The sequence below is a fragment of the Helicoverpa zea genome, chromosome 11 (genome assembly GCF_022581195.2).
Source record: "Helicoverpa zea isolate HzStark_Cry1AcR chromosome 11, ilHelZeax1.1, whole genome shotgun sequence".
NCBI lineage: Eukaryota > Metazoa > Arthropoda > Insecta > Lepidoptera > Noctuidae > Helicoverpa > Helicoverpa zea.
This window is the reverse complement of record NC_061462.1, coordinates 11,034,618-11,050,851: the sequence shown is the minus strand read 5'-3', so window position 1 is coordinate 11,050,851 and position 16,234 is coordinate 11,034,618. Positions and strand designations below refer to the sequence as shown.

The following is a 16,234-nucleotide window of genomic DNA, read 5'->3' as shown; positions in this document are numbered from 1 at the left end:
GTCGTTTTATTTTAATATAAAATCTTTTATTATAGTGCGACTTAAATCTCGCTTCACGATACAAAATAGTTTTATTACAATATGCCGTATAAAAGCGATAAATAATTCAAAATTTAAGACATATTGACAGTCTTTAGTAAATAGAAATACATTAAATGATTTCACTTAATTAAATGCGCCATAACAATGTCGGTACAGCCTGTATACCGGCATTGTGGCTGAGCCTAACTAATGACAAGCACGACGCCGTCTCTAGCGCGACATAGTGCAGCGACTATGTACCGACCTCATTCCGTATCGCTACGCAAGGAGGTTGCGATATCGCTCACTGAAAAGTACAACAACGCGCTAAAAATACCATCCTGCCTGCAGCTTAAATACAAGATATAATATTAGAAAAATATGATTTTTATGAATTAATTGTTAGAAGTTTCTGTAGATTTGGACTCAGGTGTAGCCTTGACTTGGTTGGCGGTGGTGGGCGCGGAGTCCTGGCTGTTCTTGGGAGGTGCGGGGGCGGGGGGCGCAGGCTCTGCGGCCTGAGGCTTCTCTTTGGCCTGTTCCTCTTGTTCTCTCTGCTGTTGCTCGCTGGTCACTTTGGCGAGATGTAAGGCAGCTAGGAGGGCCGTGATGTAGCGACGCACATCCAACTCTACACCTGCGATAAACACAAAATCATTACATCTGCTGCCATGGTCACATTTGACGATTACAAGCAATCGTCAATTGACGACAGTGTGCATCTTCCCTGCAGTGTACGTAGGCAATAAGCCTTATATAACTGTTAGTGATTAGATTACGTTGCAATACGATTCGCAAGCTCAAGGTCGAGAAAGGTGACTAAATTGATATTAATTTGAATGTTGTCGCTATAAAGGTTGCTTGTTCATACGTAAATGTCAGAAGTAGAACGAATGTATTGTTTTAAGAATACAATATTGCATACCTTTCCTGTTATAAAGTTCAATTCTTGTTTATAAGGAAATTGTAACGTAACAAAAGTATCTAGTTAGCAATTATGAAAAAATGCAAGGCCTTTTAATTTTTTAACTAATTTTTGGTTGCTATTCTTTAGGTTACAGGAAATATAACATTGGCCAAGAGCAGTTGCTCAGCTTTTCAACCTAAGTTTTCTATCGACCTACCTGGACATCTACATTCCACTCTCCTAGTAAGACTAGCTTCGTTAAAAGAATTCTATAGTGGAAGTGTGACTGCCTATCTTATTAACACTGAAGACTTGATGATAATAGTAGTAGTTTACCTGAATTCCTAAGCTCGTTGACTTTGTACGCGAGATTGGCCCACACACGTCTCGCGGCGACCGCGCTCAGCCGGCCCACAGTCTGCACGGTGTGAAGCGCGGGATCGTTGCTCACCGCTACAATTTCGTCTACAATTAACAAACCATTACATTCGTATGAGAATGCCAACTTTAGAGGTAACAAGTTGACATGCACTTAGTACTAAGGTTAGGTAGAGCTAAAATGTTAGGGGTATTGCAGGCGTTGTATCATGCAAGAATTGGGAAGGTAGGAACTCAAAACGCAATAAGTAGCTACTCGAATAGTTAATGCTATGGGTAGGTAAGTATTTGTAGAAACATGCAATAATAAGGGTGGAATACCTACTCAAAAATCAAAGTTGTAGGTTATCAAGGCCAAGGGAATTCCTATATCATCATCTATTTTACAGGTAGAATTAGCGTCTAAATAATAATACCTCGATTTTTTTATTAAGTTATTTCCAGTCAAAATCAGTTGAACAAACAGTAAAAAAGGTTTACTTAAATTTCTAATGTTATTTTAAATGGAGTATAAGTAAGTATAATAATTTTATCAGATAAAAACGTTGTGTACTAAATGGACTAAGCTGTTAATTTCTCTTTATCTAAATTATGATAAGCTACTAATAAGTACAGAATACTGTGCGGTGCACCGCGACTGTGAAATAATTGCTCAATGATGTATAGAATTTCATAGTTAGCTAATGTTACTAAAATGTAGGTAGGTACGAGTATGTATGAGTCATACATGCATCTATTTTTGTTGCAAGATGAAGTGTGTATATGTAGCCAACGTAAGCAGAATTCATAGAAATTGTTTATTTAATTAAAACTTGTCATCAGCTATTTTCAATTTCTAGAGTTCAGGGATTATTTGGGTTGTACATTGAAACAACCATGTTAGTGGGATGCTATAATAACAAAATGATAATTCTTTCTTCATTTTCTAATCTAATCTACCCACCACCTATACATAATCAGTATTAATTTATCACAGGGATACTTAGATCCTTTTAAAATAAATACATCACAGGAATAGCCTGGTTCATTAGTCTAATTAATATTTTTGCTAATGGCAACACCTTCACCAAGAATAGTCATGATAAGTACTTCAATTAAGTATTACAAAAAAGTACGTTAATCATCGGTCATAAAAATAATAGTATACGCCAAGAACAAAGCCATGCAAATATGTGCCAAGAATAACAGAAACATCAGCATGCTGGACCCTACAATGACCGTGCATCCTACAGTTATATCTTGTACATGAACAAGTGACTCACTGCTGGTTTCTTCCTGGGCTCCAACTGCTGGCAGGTAGTGGTCTAAGAGTTGCATCGCATACATGGCTCCGGCATCTACGCTGTTAACTGCCTTCTGGCCGTATGCTGTTGAGAGGAGGGCGTTGGCCTTGGCCCAGGAGAGCTCCTTTAGGGAATGGACGCGCTGTTCCGCGGCTACGCGAGCTGTGAATACCTGGGGACAAAGAAGACACGTTATAGCTAACTATAAAACTATTTTGCCCCAATCAGCACTTTTGTACACCCCTGTGCTAGGAGAATACGTAAAGCATCTTGGAATGCTACTCAATAGCATTAGTAGGAAGTCGTTACAATTCCACGGCAGATACCGTCAGATGGATTTGACAAAACTGGCCCTAGGGCTTTTTAAGTGATTAAACCTGTAAGCTCATTCGATATTATGAGCTTGCGAAACCGGTTTGCAATAAAACCTACTAGGAGTTTTATATATGGCGTGGGAACATAGTGTAGATATGCATCTTAAAATATACGTAGGGTCTAGTTTGAGTTTATTTCTTTTTTTCAACGATAATATCACTTGGCAGAAACCAGTTACCAGCGGTTTATAAAAAGTCTTGTTCACGTTGCTTATTTTGAAGTAAAAGTGTAGGTACCTACTGTAGGTATTTTTAAGTATTTTCATAAACAAAGAACGCAATTCAACATTTAGGTATATTTAGCCGGCCGCTTATTGCGTCGTTTATAAAATGTTTACCTTCTCGTACTTCGTGAAGAATTAATCCGTATTATACTTAAAAGATACTTATCGGTTTATCTGCGTGAGAACTGAATGCATGAGGTGCATTCAAGTTAATCGGTTAATCGAACCATGCAATGATTTTAATCAATATTCGACTACTAAGTACACAAAAAACAAAGTACTTATGTATGTTTATGAATTAATTATCTAAATCTTAAACCTAAATTAATGTAACGGACTTTAATCGACAGTTACCCTTGAAACATATTAACATTGAATGTGACCTACAAAGGTGGAAGTAATGTTTGTCATAAACTACAGATTATCGACAACCTAATTATGTAAACACAGTGATGACTTGATGATCTAGTTACTGTAAATATTGCATATGACGCTGAATGGTAAATATCAATTTATTCGTCAGCGTAAATACCTGACGTGTGCATAGCCTTACGAAATGGAATATCTGACTAAAATAATATATGCCTGAAAATAACATGATCAGTGCGTCATTTAGGCTCCATAAATCCTTTTCAGCCTCGCACGTACGAGTATGTTACGAGGGGAACTAAAATTAGTAATCTGGTGACAAATTGTGCAATTTAAAACCCTCTACCCTTGTGAATTGCAACACGGGCCACGGCCCATAATGAAACTGAATATTTCCTCATAACGCCTTGAGGAAATAACTAATTACGGTCTAGTCTAGGTTCTAGAAAGGACAAAACAAGTGACTGCTCTAGTGCGGCACTCTTTGTAAAACAGTTTGGGCTCTAGTAGATATACATAGTCATCTATACTTTTACTTTTGAATATAATAAAGAGGATTTTGTTTGGTTCTACCCAAAAGAACTAACTAATGAACTGATATGAAAAAAACTTTCACTGTTGGGAAGCTACAACATCCTCGGCCGACATAAGCTGTATTTTACATTCTTGATACTATGTTACTATTGCTAATATGATATTAGCAATATGATATTACTCAATACCTAGATATTAGTAATATCTAGGTATTGAGTACTTTTTTATTTTGGCTGTCCTTTGCAACTCCTGCTTTAGATTGACTACCGTTCTGGAACATCCCAGAATGGAATATTATTCTAGAACACCGGCCTTTGTTTTATCCAAACGGTGTTTTATCACCATGGTAACTAGTACCAAGGTTCTTCCATTCCGGTTCATTGTCCAGCGCGTGATAGATGTTTTATCTTATCTGTGCAGCGGTCGCCGATGTCATAAAAATAATCCTAGCGCGCTCACGCTTGGCGCTAAAGAATTTTTGGGGAGGTTTTATTTATAACTGAAACCTAAAGATAGTTGCCCCGTCCTGTATACTTTCAGATGCAAGAGATACTTCTTCGTTTGCACAAGGAATTTGGGAACGATCCACAGCGATCACTTTGATATCTTTTTAACCGATTTCCCAAAAGGAATAGAACCATAGAACATGACCGAAGGGAGGATTTCAACCGTGTAGGTAAGTAGGTAGTAATATTAATTTGTAGGTAAGCCTAGCCTATACAATATATTGACAAAGTAAAGTCGTTGAAGTATTTTTTATAATTTTGAAGGTGAGGGTAGGCACATGTTTTTAGAAAAGTTTTACTGTTCCATTTTTTAACCATTCAAAGAATAGAAAGAGGGGACCTAGTATACTTTGATGGACTATTCCAAGAAGAATTTCAAAAGTCTTTCTGAAATTACATAGATTAGAGTTTACAACTTCAAATCATGTTATGAGAAACAAAAACCTACTAGGCTGTTATCAGTCACACGTTGAATAGCCACAACAACGTGATGGCTCAGTCTTAGATAGCATTCACAAGTACTGGAATGTACCCAACTTAGTGGAAAAACATTGGTAGGTACGTATTACATAAGTTGTACTGTCTACCGGTTATATGACTAACGGCTCACCTGCCGAGTTTGTGCAGTGAAAACCTGACATTTTATGTTAAAGAAAGTTTTATTCAATTACCTAGTTTGTGAAGATAAAGTGAAAAGATGACATGATGGCTACCCACTTTTAGATTTGTACAGAAGCAGGATTTAAGCTTCAAGGGTAAATTAGATTCAATTGATTTGATCAATAGTCCCCTATATAATCTACGTTCAAGGAAAGATCTTTTTAGTAACGTTTTGAAATAGGTACATTATATCATTGTTAATGCTCCCCGTTACAGTACAATAGGAGTGCCTACATCGTAGACAGGAATGTCACGCAATTTCATAATAAAGAATGTGCGGTTTGTTAGCAAGAAACAAGTGATCAATTTCCAGGTGAAACAACCGCAAAGGTAGCGAGTTACTAACTACCGGTTACATGAATGAGTAGCACACACATGACCACATGTGCATGCGACTCCCACCGAACCGGTCCGAGCGCTTCCGACCAACGGATACTCCGAAGCCGATGTTTTATAAACAAAAACAGACGGATGACGCTCCGTTATAAAATGTAATAACATTGTATTGTGTGCGACATAATAGTATCTGTTCTCAGATAATGCAACATCCTGCCGGTAACAAGTGCACTGTGCACGCTATGTTCTATCGTGAACTACTTCCTCGACTTTAGATAACGAGATACGAGTACATCCGCGTCCGCCATGATCTTTTTATAAATCGAACTTTGAATACTGATAGCAGGAACTTTTTATTATCTCTGTTACGTTACAAATTGGTTGCCGGAATTAACTGCACTAATTAAAACATGACATGATAAATTTTCGACTTAGTTCGAGATAAAATAACTGAGGGTATGTCGGGAATGTTTTTGAAATTTACGAATATTTTGATTACTTATTTACGATACAAGAAATGGCAGTTGCAAACTTATTGAATAGTTTTTAGAGCATACTATTAGTGTTGATGCACTATGAGAAAAGTCTGAGTAATGCGACCAAAACGGGTCGTGCTTGCCTCTCTCACCAACACTCTCCAAGTCTCAAAAGTCAAGTCTATTTTACACCCTAAATAAAAAACAGAAACAAAACTAAAACAAATGCCTACCTTGTTGACATGTGGCGAGATTCTAGACATGACTGCCTGTTTGGTGGTCTCCACGATGACTTTAGGGGGCTCCGCGACGAGTGGCACGCGGCGCTCCAGCTCATCCAGGGCTGCGGCCATTCTAACGTCACCTGCGGCCAGGGGGGCTGCTACGTAGGGTGCTGCTGTGTTTGCGGCGGCATATACACCGGCCTCGGCCGTGGAGAGTGCCCATTCTAAGAGAGAATGTGCTCCTGTGGAAATGCTCTGTGTTAATTGAATGTGAAAATGCTAGAGTAGTCAGAATCATATGCTAATATGCCTGTAACTATGTATTAGCATATTTTGATGTTTAATTAGCAGTATATAATGTGTTGGTCCCCTACCCTCATGTTCTTTTAAACTTCAAATAATTTTTGTAACTTTATCACAAACATGCAAGAATATAATATTTCGAAATATGTATAACAAAATGTAATGTAATGGATATGCAAACCAAACAGTTTGTGCAAGTGTAAATATTTGCAGACATAAGTATTTGGAAAGTATTAACAAATATTGTCATGACAAAGGCTTTGTTTCACAGGCTGATGTGGTACAAATTGCACATTTTAATGAAGAAAATCATCAAACAATAGATAATTACTGATCTCTTGTGATACTACAGAAATATCCTATCTAAAATGCACTGATATTCAAACGTAAAACGGTTATCTAACTACCCACACAGGTTAAAAAAAAAATACAGCAGTAAGCTTAATCCTCCTTCCTTCTAGAGAAGGAATACAAGCTGATCCAACACACAATGCATTCAAGGAGTAAATATTTCCTGTTTAGGTATCAAAGTCCAAACTCAAAAGTTGCACAATTTTTTCCCTAAGTTGTGTGGCACTGACTGAAGCATGAGGGACATCATTAGAGGGTTTTAAAAGTTAGAAATATATGTTCACAATGAAATCACATGTACCTTTAACTTTAGTGTAGAATGCTCCAACCTGTCCGACGGCAGCCCCCACAGTGGGCAGAGCCATCGCCTTCTGTACGGACTGCAGCTGCGGCATCGATGGGGCGCTCACTTCTGTAGCCATCTGCACAACAAAGACAACCATATTAATTTTCAAAGTTTGAAGGTAGACTAACAAAAGCTAAAGGAACATTCTAGGTCCCAGAAAATTGTTACAATAAAAAATTTAGACAGCAAATGATGATATTCCTACATATTTTAAAATGTAGAATAATGTAATATAATGTTAACTTGCAACAATTATTTCCTCAATTCTAATAGAAGTTGCAAGAAATAATTGTACCAAGTTTTTTTTTTCTTTACCTTCGTTAACAAAGTTAGCAAACCAAATTAATTGTAAGTAGCAGTAGAATTTGCAATTGCAAGTAGTTTTAAATATGCTAGCGTAGAAAAAACACAATTAAGCACAAGGAACAAACTTAAAAATATGAATATCGTCGAATAAAAGTTTAAAAATATAATAATAACACCTACCTTCAAAACTTTAGTAAACTGGTAAAAAACTTTCTAAAATACGAACAAGACGAAAATCTATGCTTAGAATTACTTGTTCAATGCGATTCAAGCAACTGACTGAAGTAAACTGACTATTAATTAGAAAATATATACGATGCTTGTAACTACAGCAAATGACGACGAATAATAATTATAAGTTTTATGATTCAACGCTTTGTTTGGACTTTGGTCCGCTTCCCCACTCCAATTTGATAATAAATAGTTGGGTCCAGGGTCTTTTCACTTAGTACATTCTTAACTTCTATGGACAAAAAGACTCTGGCAATACTTTCCTCTCTTCTCAACAGATGGCGTATGTGTCGCTTACTTGATTTTATTGAATTTTATAAAAAATAATAATAATGATTATGTTTAAGTACTGAAGCTTACCTTTTAGATTAAATGAAAAAGAATATAAAATAAAATAAAGAAAAACAGTATCAATTTTACTTTGTAGCAACACTGTAAGAAATTGGTGTAGAATCCGTTTCTTTTCATGCATATTAAAACAATTCCAAGCTGTTTATTTCTTGATGTATTTGCCTTATTTCTGTTTGGTTCTTTTTATTTTATTTAAATCAATCTTAAGATTTACTAATATAATCATCCCCGTCCGTCATCCCTCGTTACATTGCAAATTTAAATGCAAATAAAATATTAGTACATATTTATGAAAATAGAGATAGAATGGAACGTCGCCGGTGGCTAATACGTCCATGTTGCTTTTTTTCCCGTCATTGGCGATTTGTCAATACTATCGTGTTTTTCTCACCTTTGTTATGCGTTTTGAATTTTCAATCTTACGACCTGGCTTTGTTTTATGGACTTTTGTGACTGTGTTTTATTCTGTTTACCTGTGCTCTATCCTGGACTTTGACGACCGTACCTTGTTTTTTTGCAAACCGGCATTGATTTTTGGATTTCGATTTTCTACAATGACATCGGAAAAGAAATGTTGTGTACCGAACTGTGGTAAGAAATTTTGTAATATAGTAGTCTTTTTTGGCTTCTACTCTTTTTTGTATTAAAGTTTAAATTTTATAACCTAATAACATAATTCATAACCTTTGCTCCGTTGACAAATTATTAGGTTAATTAATAAACCAATGGTTCACAATACCAGCTACTTCAGAACGAAATTCCACGTGGTCGGAAACTAATCCGTGCTATGTGGTTTAAATTGCACCAGCTGTCCCCCGCGGTTACGGTCAGTTGGTCGTCTTAGGCACTCACATCTTAAGATTTTCTTATGGCTTAAAGGTTGGTTGTGTAGCCTCGGGGCGCTATGGAGCAAGGACTTAGAAAAAAAAACGTTTTTTTTTCCGTAAATTTGCCAATTTTTTTGCAGTATCGGGTTGACCTTTCCGAGTTATGGGCATTTCATTTTTGTTATTTTTGAAAATGGTTTATATTTCCAAAATGGTAGCTCGGATAAGATCGTTTTCGGGAAAGAAATTGTTGCTGTACTCAAAAGTCATGACATCGTGTAAAAAAAACCCAGCAAAATTGAGAAAAAAAAAAACAACATGATAAAAATTCTAAGTGTCGGTCGTCGTTACAGCTAGAGCAACCATTTTGGAAATATAAATTTTATTCAACTCGTATTTACATTTTATATTTAGATTTACTTAAAAACTATTCTTTTATCAAACCTAAAACTAAAAGGCATAAAAAAGAATCGTCCCCATCACTGTCGACTAGGAGCGTGCCCAAGAGGCTGACAGCATTACCTCGTTGGATCGCCATGCTGATCCTTTGTCCAAGGTAATAGCCAGCCTTTTGGTCACTTGAAGCGTCAGCCAGCCGCCTAGAGTGTTCTTTAAATAGAATGTGGGCACTCGGACCCATTTGAAATATAAATGGTTTTCGATAAAATAAGAAAAACATAAATGGCCCATAACTCGGAAACAGTGCATTGTAGGACCATGCTTCTCAGATCGTAAATGGTTGCTACAGACAAGGTCAAACCGAAAATCGGCAAAAAAATCGGTAAGTTTTCGAAAAAAAAGTCTTAAAACCTTTTTTTTTTGTTTTCTTTGCTGCTCATAGTGCCCCTAAGCGTATACTCCAACTCCTACACTCCGCCCCTAAGACGACCCACTGACCTAAACTTAAATCTGGCTATCATATTAGATATTTTTAAATTTAGTATTACTTAACATAATAAAATACCTTCCTACTTAATATTTTCTTTCAGGTTCGGAAAAGGAAATCCTGCACAAATTCCCTAATCCTAATAAAGATCCTGAACGCTTTCGAACTTGGATTTACAACATTGGAGGTGACATTCTAGCCTTAGAGAATGACATAATCTTTAAACGGCGTCGAGTATGTCATTTGCATTTTGAATCACATTACCATACAAGGAGCAAGTTTCTTAGTGCTGATGCTGTACCTCGACTTGGTTTACCTGGTAAAAAGTTTTTCAATTGTAAAATATTTATACATAAAAGTAAATATCTTTTAGTTCAACTTTTTAACCAATTTTATAAAATTACAGGACCCTTTATAAGAAGACCACCTCTTATGGACTTAACAAACCAAGGACACAACATTATTCCTGCTGAAGTTATTCCACCTCAGGCATCTACCTCTAGAAGTAACAATCCTGATATTCTTCCACCTCAAGAATCTGAACAAACTATCTCTAATAGGAAAATCAGTAAGTGTAATTTCTTTGTTGTTGATATTAAAAACCAGATTATATGCCATTTCATATTGGTATATGCATTTGCACCATTGTCATGCATATTTTACTTACAATCTTGTGATGATGTAAAGGAGATGGCCAAAAAAACACCCAGAGTCGACAGAAACTTCACATGCATCATTAGATTCAGTATAATGTGTGGATTAAAAAAAGTATGTCATATCACCCAAAAACCATGGGGTTCTCTTTTTATGATGGTTTTTCGATCAAGAATTTAGGTCACGAAAAAGTTTACCTTTACTGTTTGCTGTTTGTTAGAAGTTTACGATTTGCAAAATTATTTTTTTGTTAGATAAGGTATACTTCCCAGATATTCCCATAGTCATCAGGTCCGGATCTGATGATGGAAACCCTGAGAAATCGAGGGCAACTTACGAAAGTTGTAGGCGTAAATAGGGTAAAAACTTGACACTCAGGTGTATGTCTACTAGCACTGTACAAAAGTGGAGGCTTAAAGTTGACTTGATGATGGAGACCAGAGAAGATCGAGGGAACTCGACGACTGAATATGTAAACTACCTCGTGTTTGGGCTTATATTATTCGTATTGACGAGAACTTTCCACTAATGCGGATAGTGACAACTATACTTGTCACTAAAGAACCAAAAATAAAACTTTTTACAAAAACACTGACTTCTGGGCAGATGCACCTAATAATAGTTTTTTTATTAACCTTTGCCAGTTATAAAGGTTGCACATAACTGGAAAACCTCTCCAAGTATATAAGGTCGGTGCTTAATCGTTTCTGGAGTGGTTCATGTCAATAGTGCAATGGGTAGGGGTCAAACTCAAGACCTTTTAGTCACCAGGCAAACTCTGTAACTATGGGGATATTACTATTGGCTTGTATAATGTTAGTATACCTTGTTTTTTTATGTATCAACATAAATTCAACATAACCTATTTTTGTGAAAATATGATATAGCTCCTATACCCCATGGATTTCAGGCTGGACTTTTTGGCACCATCAAAGATCTATCATAATGAACCCATTGGTACCCATTTCGTTGCTGTCGATTCTGGGTTTTTTTACTAATTGAAAATTTGGCCATCTCCTTTATTCATTCCTTAATGAACAAAATTAATGAACAGAGCTAATCTTAGGAAACACCTAGCTACAAAGCTGGCTTTGAACTCTGTCCAATTGATACCTTTTCATATTGATAGTTTTAGTAAGAAGGGGTAATTTTTTGATTGAGTGAGTGAATACAAACTCACTTGCCCTAATGGATGTGGAATGGTTTATTTCTGCATTTCACTATTAAATACTAGTTATGCACTATATTAATTTATTTGCTGCATTGTTGGTTCAAATTCAAATTCATTTATTCATTTTGTGAAACATGGGTGATTACAGGTGTTTTAATAGGTTAATGTGCAGACCATGTCCCGCCGATAGGCATACAAAATTATTTTAAGAAATGTCAATAATATAAAAAAATATGAGTATATTCATGTCAAATTAAAAATTGTGTCGATAAAGTCATGTAAATGTCATAAGTATTAAAAAAATATATAAATTATCATCAGAATTTGTCATTCAAATAATCCTTGACTGAATAATATACCTTGTCTTTTAGTAGCTTGAAGAGCTTATTTTTAAATTCATTACTATTCTTACTATTTCTAATATCACAAGGTAATTTATTATATAATTTAGGTGCCATTGCATAGACACTTTTATGAGCAAAAGCAGTCTTAGTAGCTATAGTTTGTATCTTATCTGAGCGACGTTGACTTTCTACATGACTAAACAAGTGCATGTTGGTTCATAAGTTAACTTACTGTTTTCAAACACATTTAGCTGACTCTTGCTTTTGTTTTCAGAAATTACCAAACAATGGGTTGACAACAGCAATGAACAAAATTTGGCAAAAGAGATTAAAAAATTAAACGCAAAAAATATCTCATATAAAATGAGATTGCAAAAAGCATTAAAACTGTCCTCAAATATCACGTTTCAAACTGCCTTAAAGAAGTTTAAGACTTTAGCTGCACTATTTACAGTTATGCAATTCAGAGAAATCTCAAAACCAAAAATGGGAAGGAGATTCACAAAAGAGGAGAAAATTATGGCTCTCAGTGTATATAAAATGGGACCAAAAGCTTACAGATGGTTAAGCAAAATATTTGTTTTACCATCTCCAGTGACATTAAGCCGAATGGTATCCAGGGCTTCACTTAAACCAGGCATTAATGAAAATATATTTAACCAATTAAAAAAAAAAATTGGCAAAATGAATGATTGTGATAAGTTGTGCACATTGATTTTTGATGAGATGGCACTCTCACCACACATGCAGTATAATCCGAAGAAAGATAGAGTATTGGGTTTTGTAAACCACAATGGTGAATCAACACGGAAAATTGCAGATCATGTTTTAGTTTTTATGATTAGAGGTGTGATGAAAAATTACAAACAACCCATTTATTATTCATTCTGCTCAGGCAGTACACCAAAAGAAATTTTGGCTGCACAAATAAAGAAAATTATAAAACAATTGCATCTAATTGGATTTACTGTTTTAGCCACAGTGTGTGATCAAGGCACATCCAACACAAGTGCCATAAATTATTTAATTGAAGAGACTAGAGGAGAATATTTAAGAAAAAATGAAGAGCCACGGAATTCAATATTTGAAATTGATGGCAAAAAAATAATTCCTCTATATGACATACCACACTTATTAAAAGGGATGAGAAATAATTTAATGACCAAAAACTTAAAATTTACTTTGGATGGTGAAGTAAAAATCGCAAAATGGGAGCACATAATGTTATTATATGAAAACAATCCTACATATAAAGGCTTAAAAATAATTAAAAACCTCACAGAAAATCACGTAAATAAAGATAAAATACCAAAAATGAAGGTGAAATATGCTTCCCAGCTATTCAGCCAAACTGTGGGAAAAACTATGGGATATTTAGCTGGTAAGTTTATACTAAAGTCTATAAAGTTCCACCTTTGCAGGCAGCCACCACAGTGTAGGTGATAAGAATCTAACTAACATCCATCTCTAATTGCATCACTGCTTATCACAGCTGCTTACCATCAGGTTGTCTCGCAGTAAAACACTGTGTTAATAAAAAATATTCAACAGATTCTTAACACTCATTGTTGTAATGTTTTGAAAAACAACATTATTTTTTGTTTAAAAAAAGCGAATTTGGTTTTATCATTTGTACTATACTCCATCTGTAGTTTAGGTAGTTAACTAAAGGTAAACAATTTTGGTATGACTTTTAATTTAAAAATAAAGTACAGCTAAAAATAATTGTAAATAGAATAACAACAATTATTTAATGTATTGGACGATTATTTTAAGCAGCAGTTTATTTGTTTAACATGTATTTGTGTAAAAAGTCCTATCAAGATTGTTTAGTTAGTTAACTACCTGAACTGATGGAGTATGCAAACAGCATTTGTTTTACTACAACTATGTTCTAGTTTGTGCTTAACTAATATTTTTGTCTGATTTCGCTTTTCAGAGAATGGCATACTACCTGAAGAAACTAAAGATACTGCAGATTTTATTATCTTTATGGATAATTTATTCGATTCACTAAATGGGAGCATGAAGAACTCAGACAACAGATCAGGAAAAGATTTGTTACGAAACGTGACACCGAAATCACAGCATCACAATGTTTGGATGCAAGCAAAAATTATTTTAAATTCCATGACATTTGTCACATCCAAAGGTAGTGCTAACACTGTTCCTAGTATCAAAAATTGGGTGAAGACTGTTGATAATATGATATTATTGAGAGAAAAATTATTTAATGAACATCAAATTAAATCATTTTGGTGCAGACATTTAAACCAGGATCCCATTGAAAACTTTTTTGGTAGCATAAGAAGTCATGGGGTCAGGAATAACTCGCCCACCTGTGATGGGTTTGAAGCTGCTTTTGCTTCTCTATTAATTAATAACATGAGCAGCAATTATTCACCAGGGTCAAATTGTGAAGAGGATTTTTGTTCTGTTCTGGCTTCATTTGATGAATTAATTTTTTCTAATAATAAAGAAGCAAAAGAAATCATCCAAGTGGACTTCGAAGATGTCAATGATATCATAATAGAAAATTTCGATTTAAAAAAACAGGATCCTAGGAAAATAGCTCAAATTGAATATATCACAGGATATATTTTGCGCAAAACCAAATCAATTTTCAAAAAATGTAAAAATTGTAATTTAAATTTATTTACTAATGATCCAGATAAAAATAGGTACTTGTTGTGTCGTGAATATAAAAAGGGAAAAAAGTATTTGTGCTACCCCAGTGAAAATTTAACTAAATGTTTTTCTGAAATCCAGGATGTTCTGCACCACATATTGCGAAAGAGAAGTCATATAGACAATTTAAAAAATTATATGAAAACAATATTATATATTAATGTCAACACTCAATTTCTGGTATGCAGTCGTCACTCCAAAGATTTAATTGAATATATATTTGATTTTTCTAGCAGATTTTTTGCATATAACTGGTGTAAATGGACCAATAAATTATTAAATGGAATTAGTACTACCAAGGATGTAGATCCAAATGATGATATTCAAAATGAGGCGTCAATATATTATTTAAAAAGACGAAGGTCGGTACGGCCTAAATAAAGTAATAAGATGTGTAAATTTGTGTTTTATTCAACGAAACCATCTAAAACAACATCCAAAAAAATAATATGAAATGAAACCCTGTAGACATGCATGCACACATGCAAAACAAATGACTACGCACACATGCACAGAATAGATGTACCTCCGTCGTTGGTCACCAGATGGCGCGTCAAGGTAGGTTAAGCTGATGACTCTATACCCTATATATTAATGTACTCTGTGGTTGGGTCGCTGTCTGACATTTAGAAGTCAGTGTTGTCTGAGTAATTTTCGATTTTCCATTAGCTGAATTAGTATAACTTTTGGGTATTTTCAGTTCCAATTAACTAACGTTACTATGACGAAGCAGAGCTTCTGTACTGTGACTTTTTGTAAGTGAAACTCAGTAAATTGGTAATAAAAAAAACTCTTCACTTAGAAAAAAAAGTTTTTTTAATAATTACATTAGCTCTAGATATGAATTTCTTCAGTCTTCAAAGGAGATTGGGCAAAATGTTTGGATGTTGGTCTACTCCCCCTCTAGTAATGAGTCATACATCATATGAAAGGTCTTTTCAAGCGTTACATTTTGTACTAACATACTACTTTCCAATTCTTAGTACTTTAGATGTTAGAGCTTATTTTAGATTAGGTATATTTTCGATAGTTAGTTTCAAATTCTTAGATTTCTTTCTTCTCTAGTAATGAATTATATATCACTGGAAGGGCTTTAATAAATAAAACATTTTGTATGAACATACCTCCAACGAATTACAAGTACTTTAGAAGTTAGAGCTTATTTTTTTTTAGATTATATTGTCGATAGGTGTTTTCAGTTTATAAATCCCTTCTCCACTAATAAATTATATTTCACTGGAAAGGCCTTTTTAAATAGAACATTTCGTCCTAAAATACCTCTAACAAATTGTCAGTACTTTAGAAGCTACAGCAGATTTTAGACATAGTTATTATTTCACTAAACACGCTCTAACTCCCTAAATACTAACAAATGGCAATCGCCGCCATACAAGAAAATACTCTACATAACACAAGCTTTCTTTTGGTATATCACTTAATGCCAGAGGAGAGGTAGACTAAAACGCTCATTGTCATTTTCAAAC

At 34.8% G+C, this 16,234-nt stretch overlaps 1 protein-coding gene across 2 annotated transcripts; it reads right to left on the bottom strand.

Annotated features, from left to right (window-relative positions):
- Positions 1-4: 4 nt before the first annotated feature.
- Positions 5-8,024, bottom strand: LOC124634436 (lipid storage droplets surface-binding protein 2). Of its 2 annotated transcripts, none has more exons than XM_047170016.1 (6): positions 7,779-8,024; positions 7,248-7,368; positions 6,302-6,534; positions 2,569-2,761; positions 1,265-1,393; positions 5-658 (listed from the first exon to the last, which is right to left on the bottom strand). In XM_047170016.1, the coding sequence occupies exons 2-6, from the start codon at positions 7,366-7,368 to the stop codon at positions 417-419; spliced, it is 918 nt and encodes a 305-aa protein (XP_047025972.1). In that variant the 5' UTR covers positions 7,779-8,024; the 3' UTR covers positions 5-416. The 2 variants fall into 2 exon arrangements, with proteins under 2 accessions (XP_047025972.1, XP_047025973.1); XM_047170017.1 differs by having other exon boundaries at positions 1,265-1,381.
- Between the last annotated feature and the right edge of the window lie 8,210 nt (positions 8,025-16,234).

Coding starts and splice junctions, on each gene's coding strand:
- LOC124634436 (XM_047170016.1), bottom strand. CDS start 7,368: ATGGCTACAGAAGTGAGCGCCCCATCGATGCCGCAGCTGCAGTCCGTA. Junction 6,535..7,247: donor ATTCTACACTAAAGTTAAAG/GTACATGTGATT, acceptor GCATTTCCACAG/GAGCACATTCTCTCTTAGAA. Junction 1,394..2,568: donor AGCCCAGGAAGAAACCAGCA/GTGAGTCACTTG, acceptor TGTTAATTGTAG/ACGAAATTGTAGCGGTGAGC.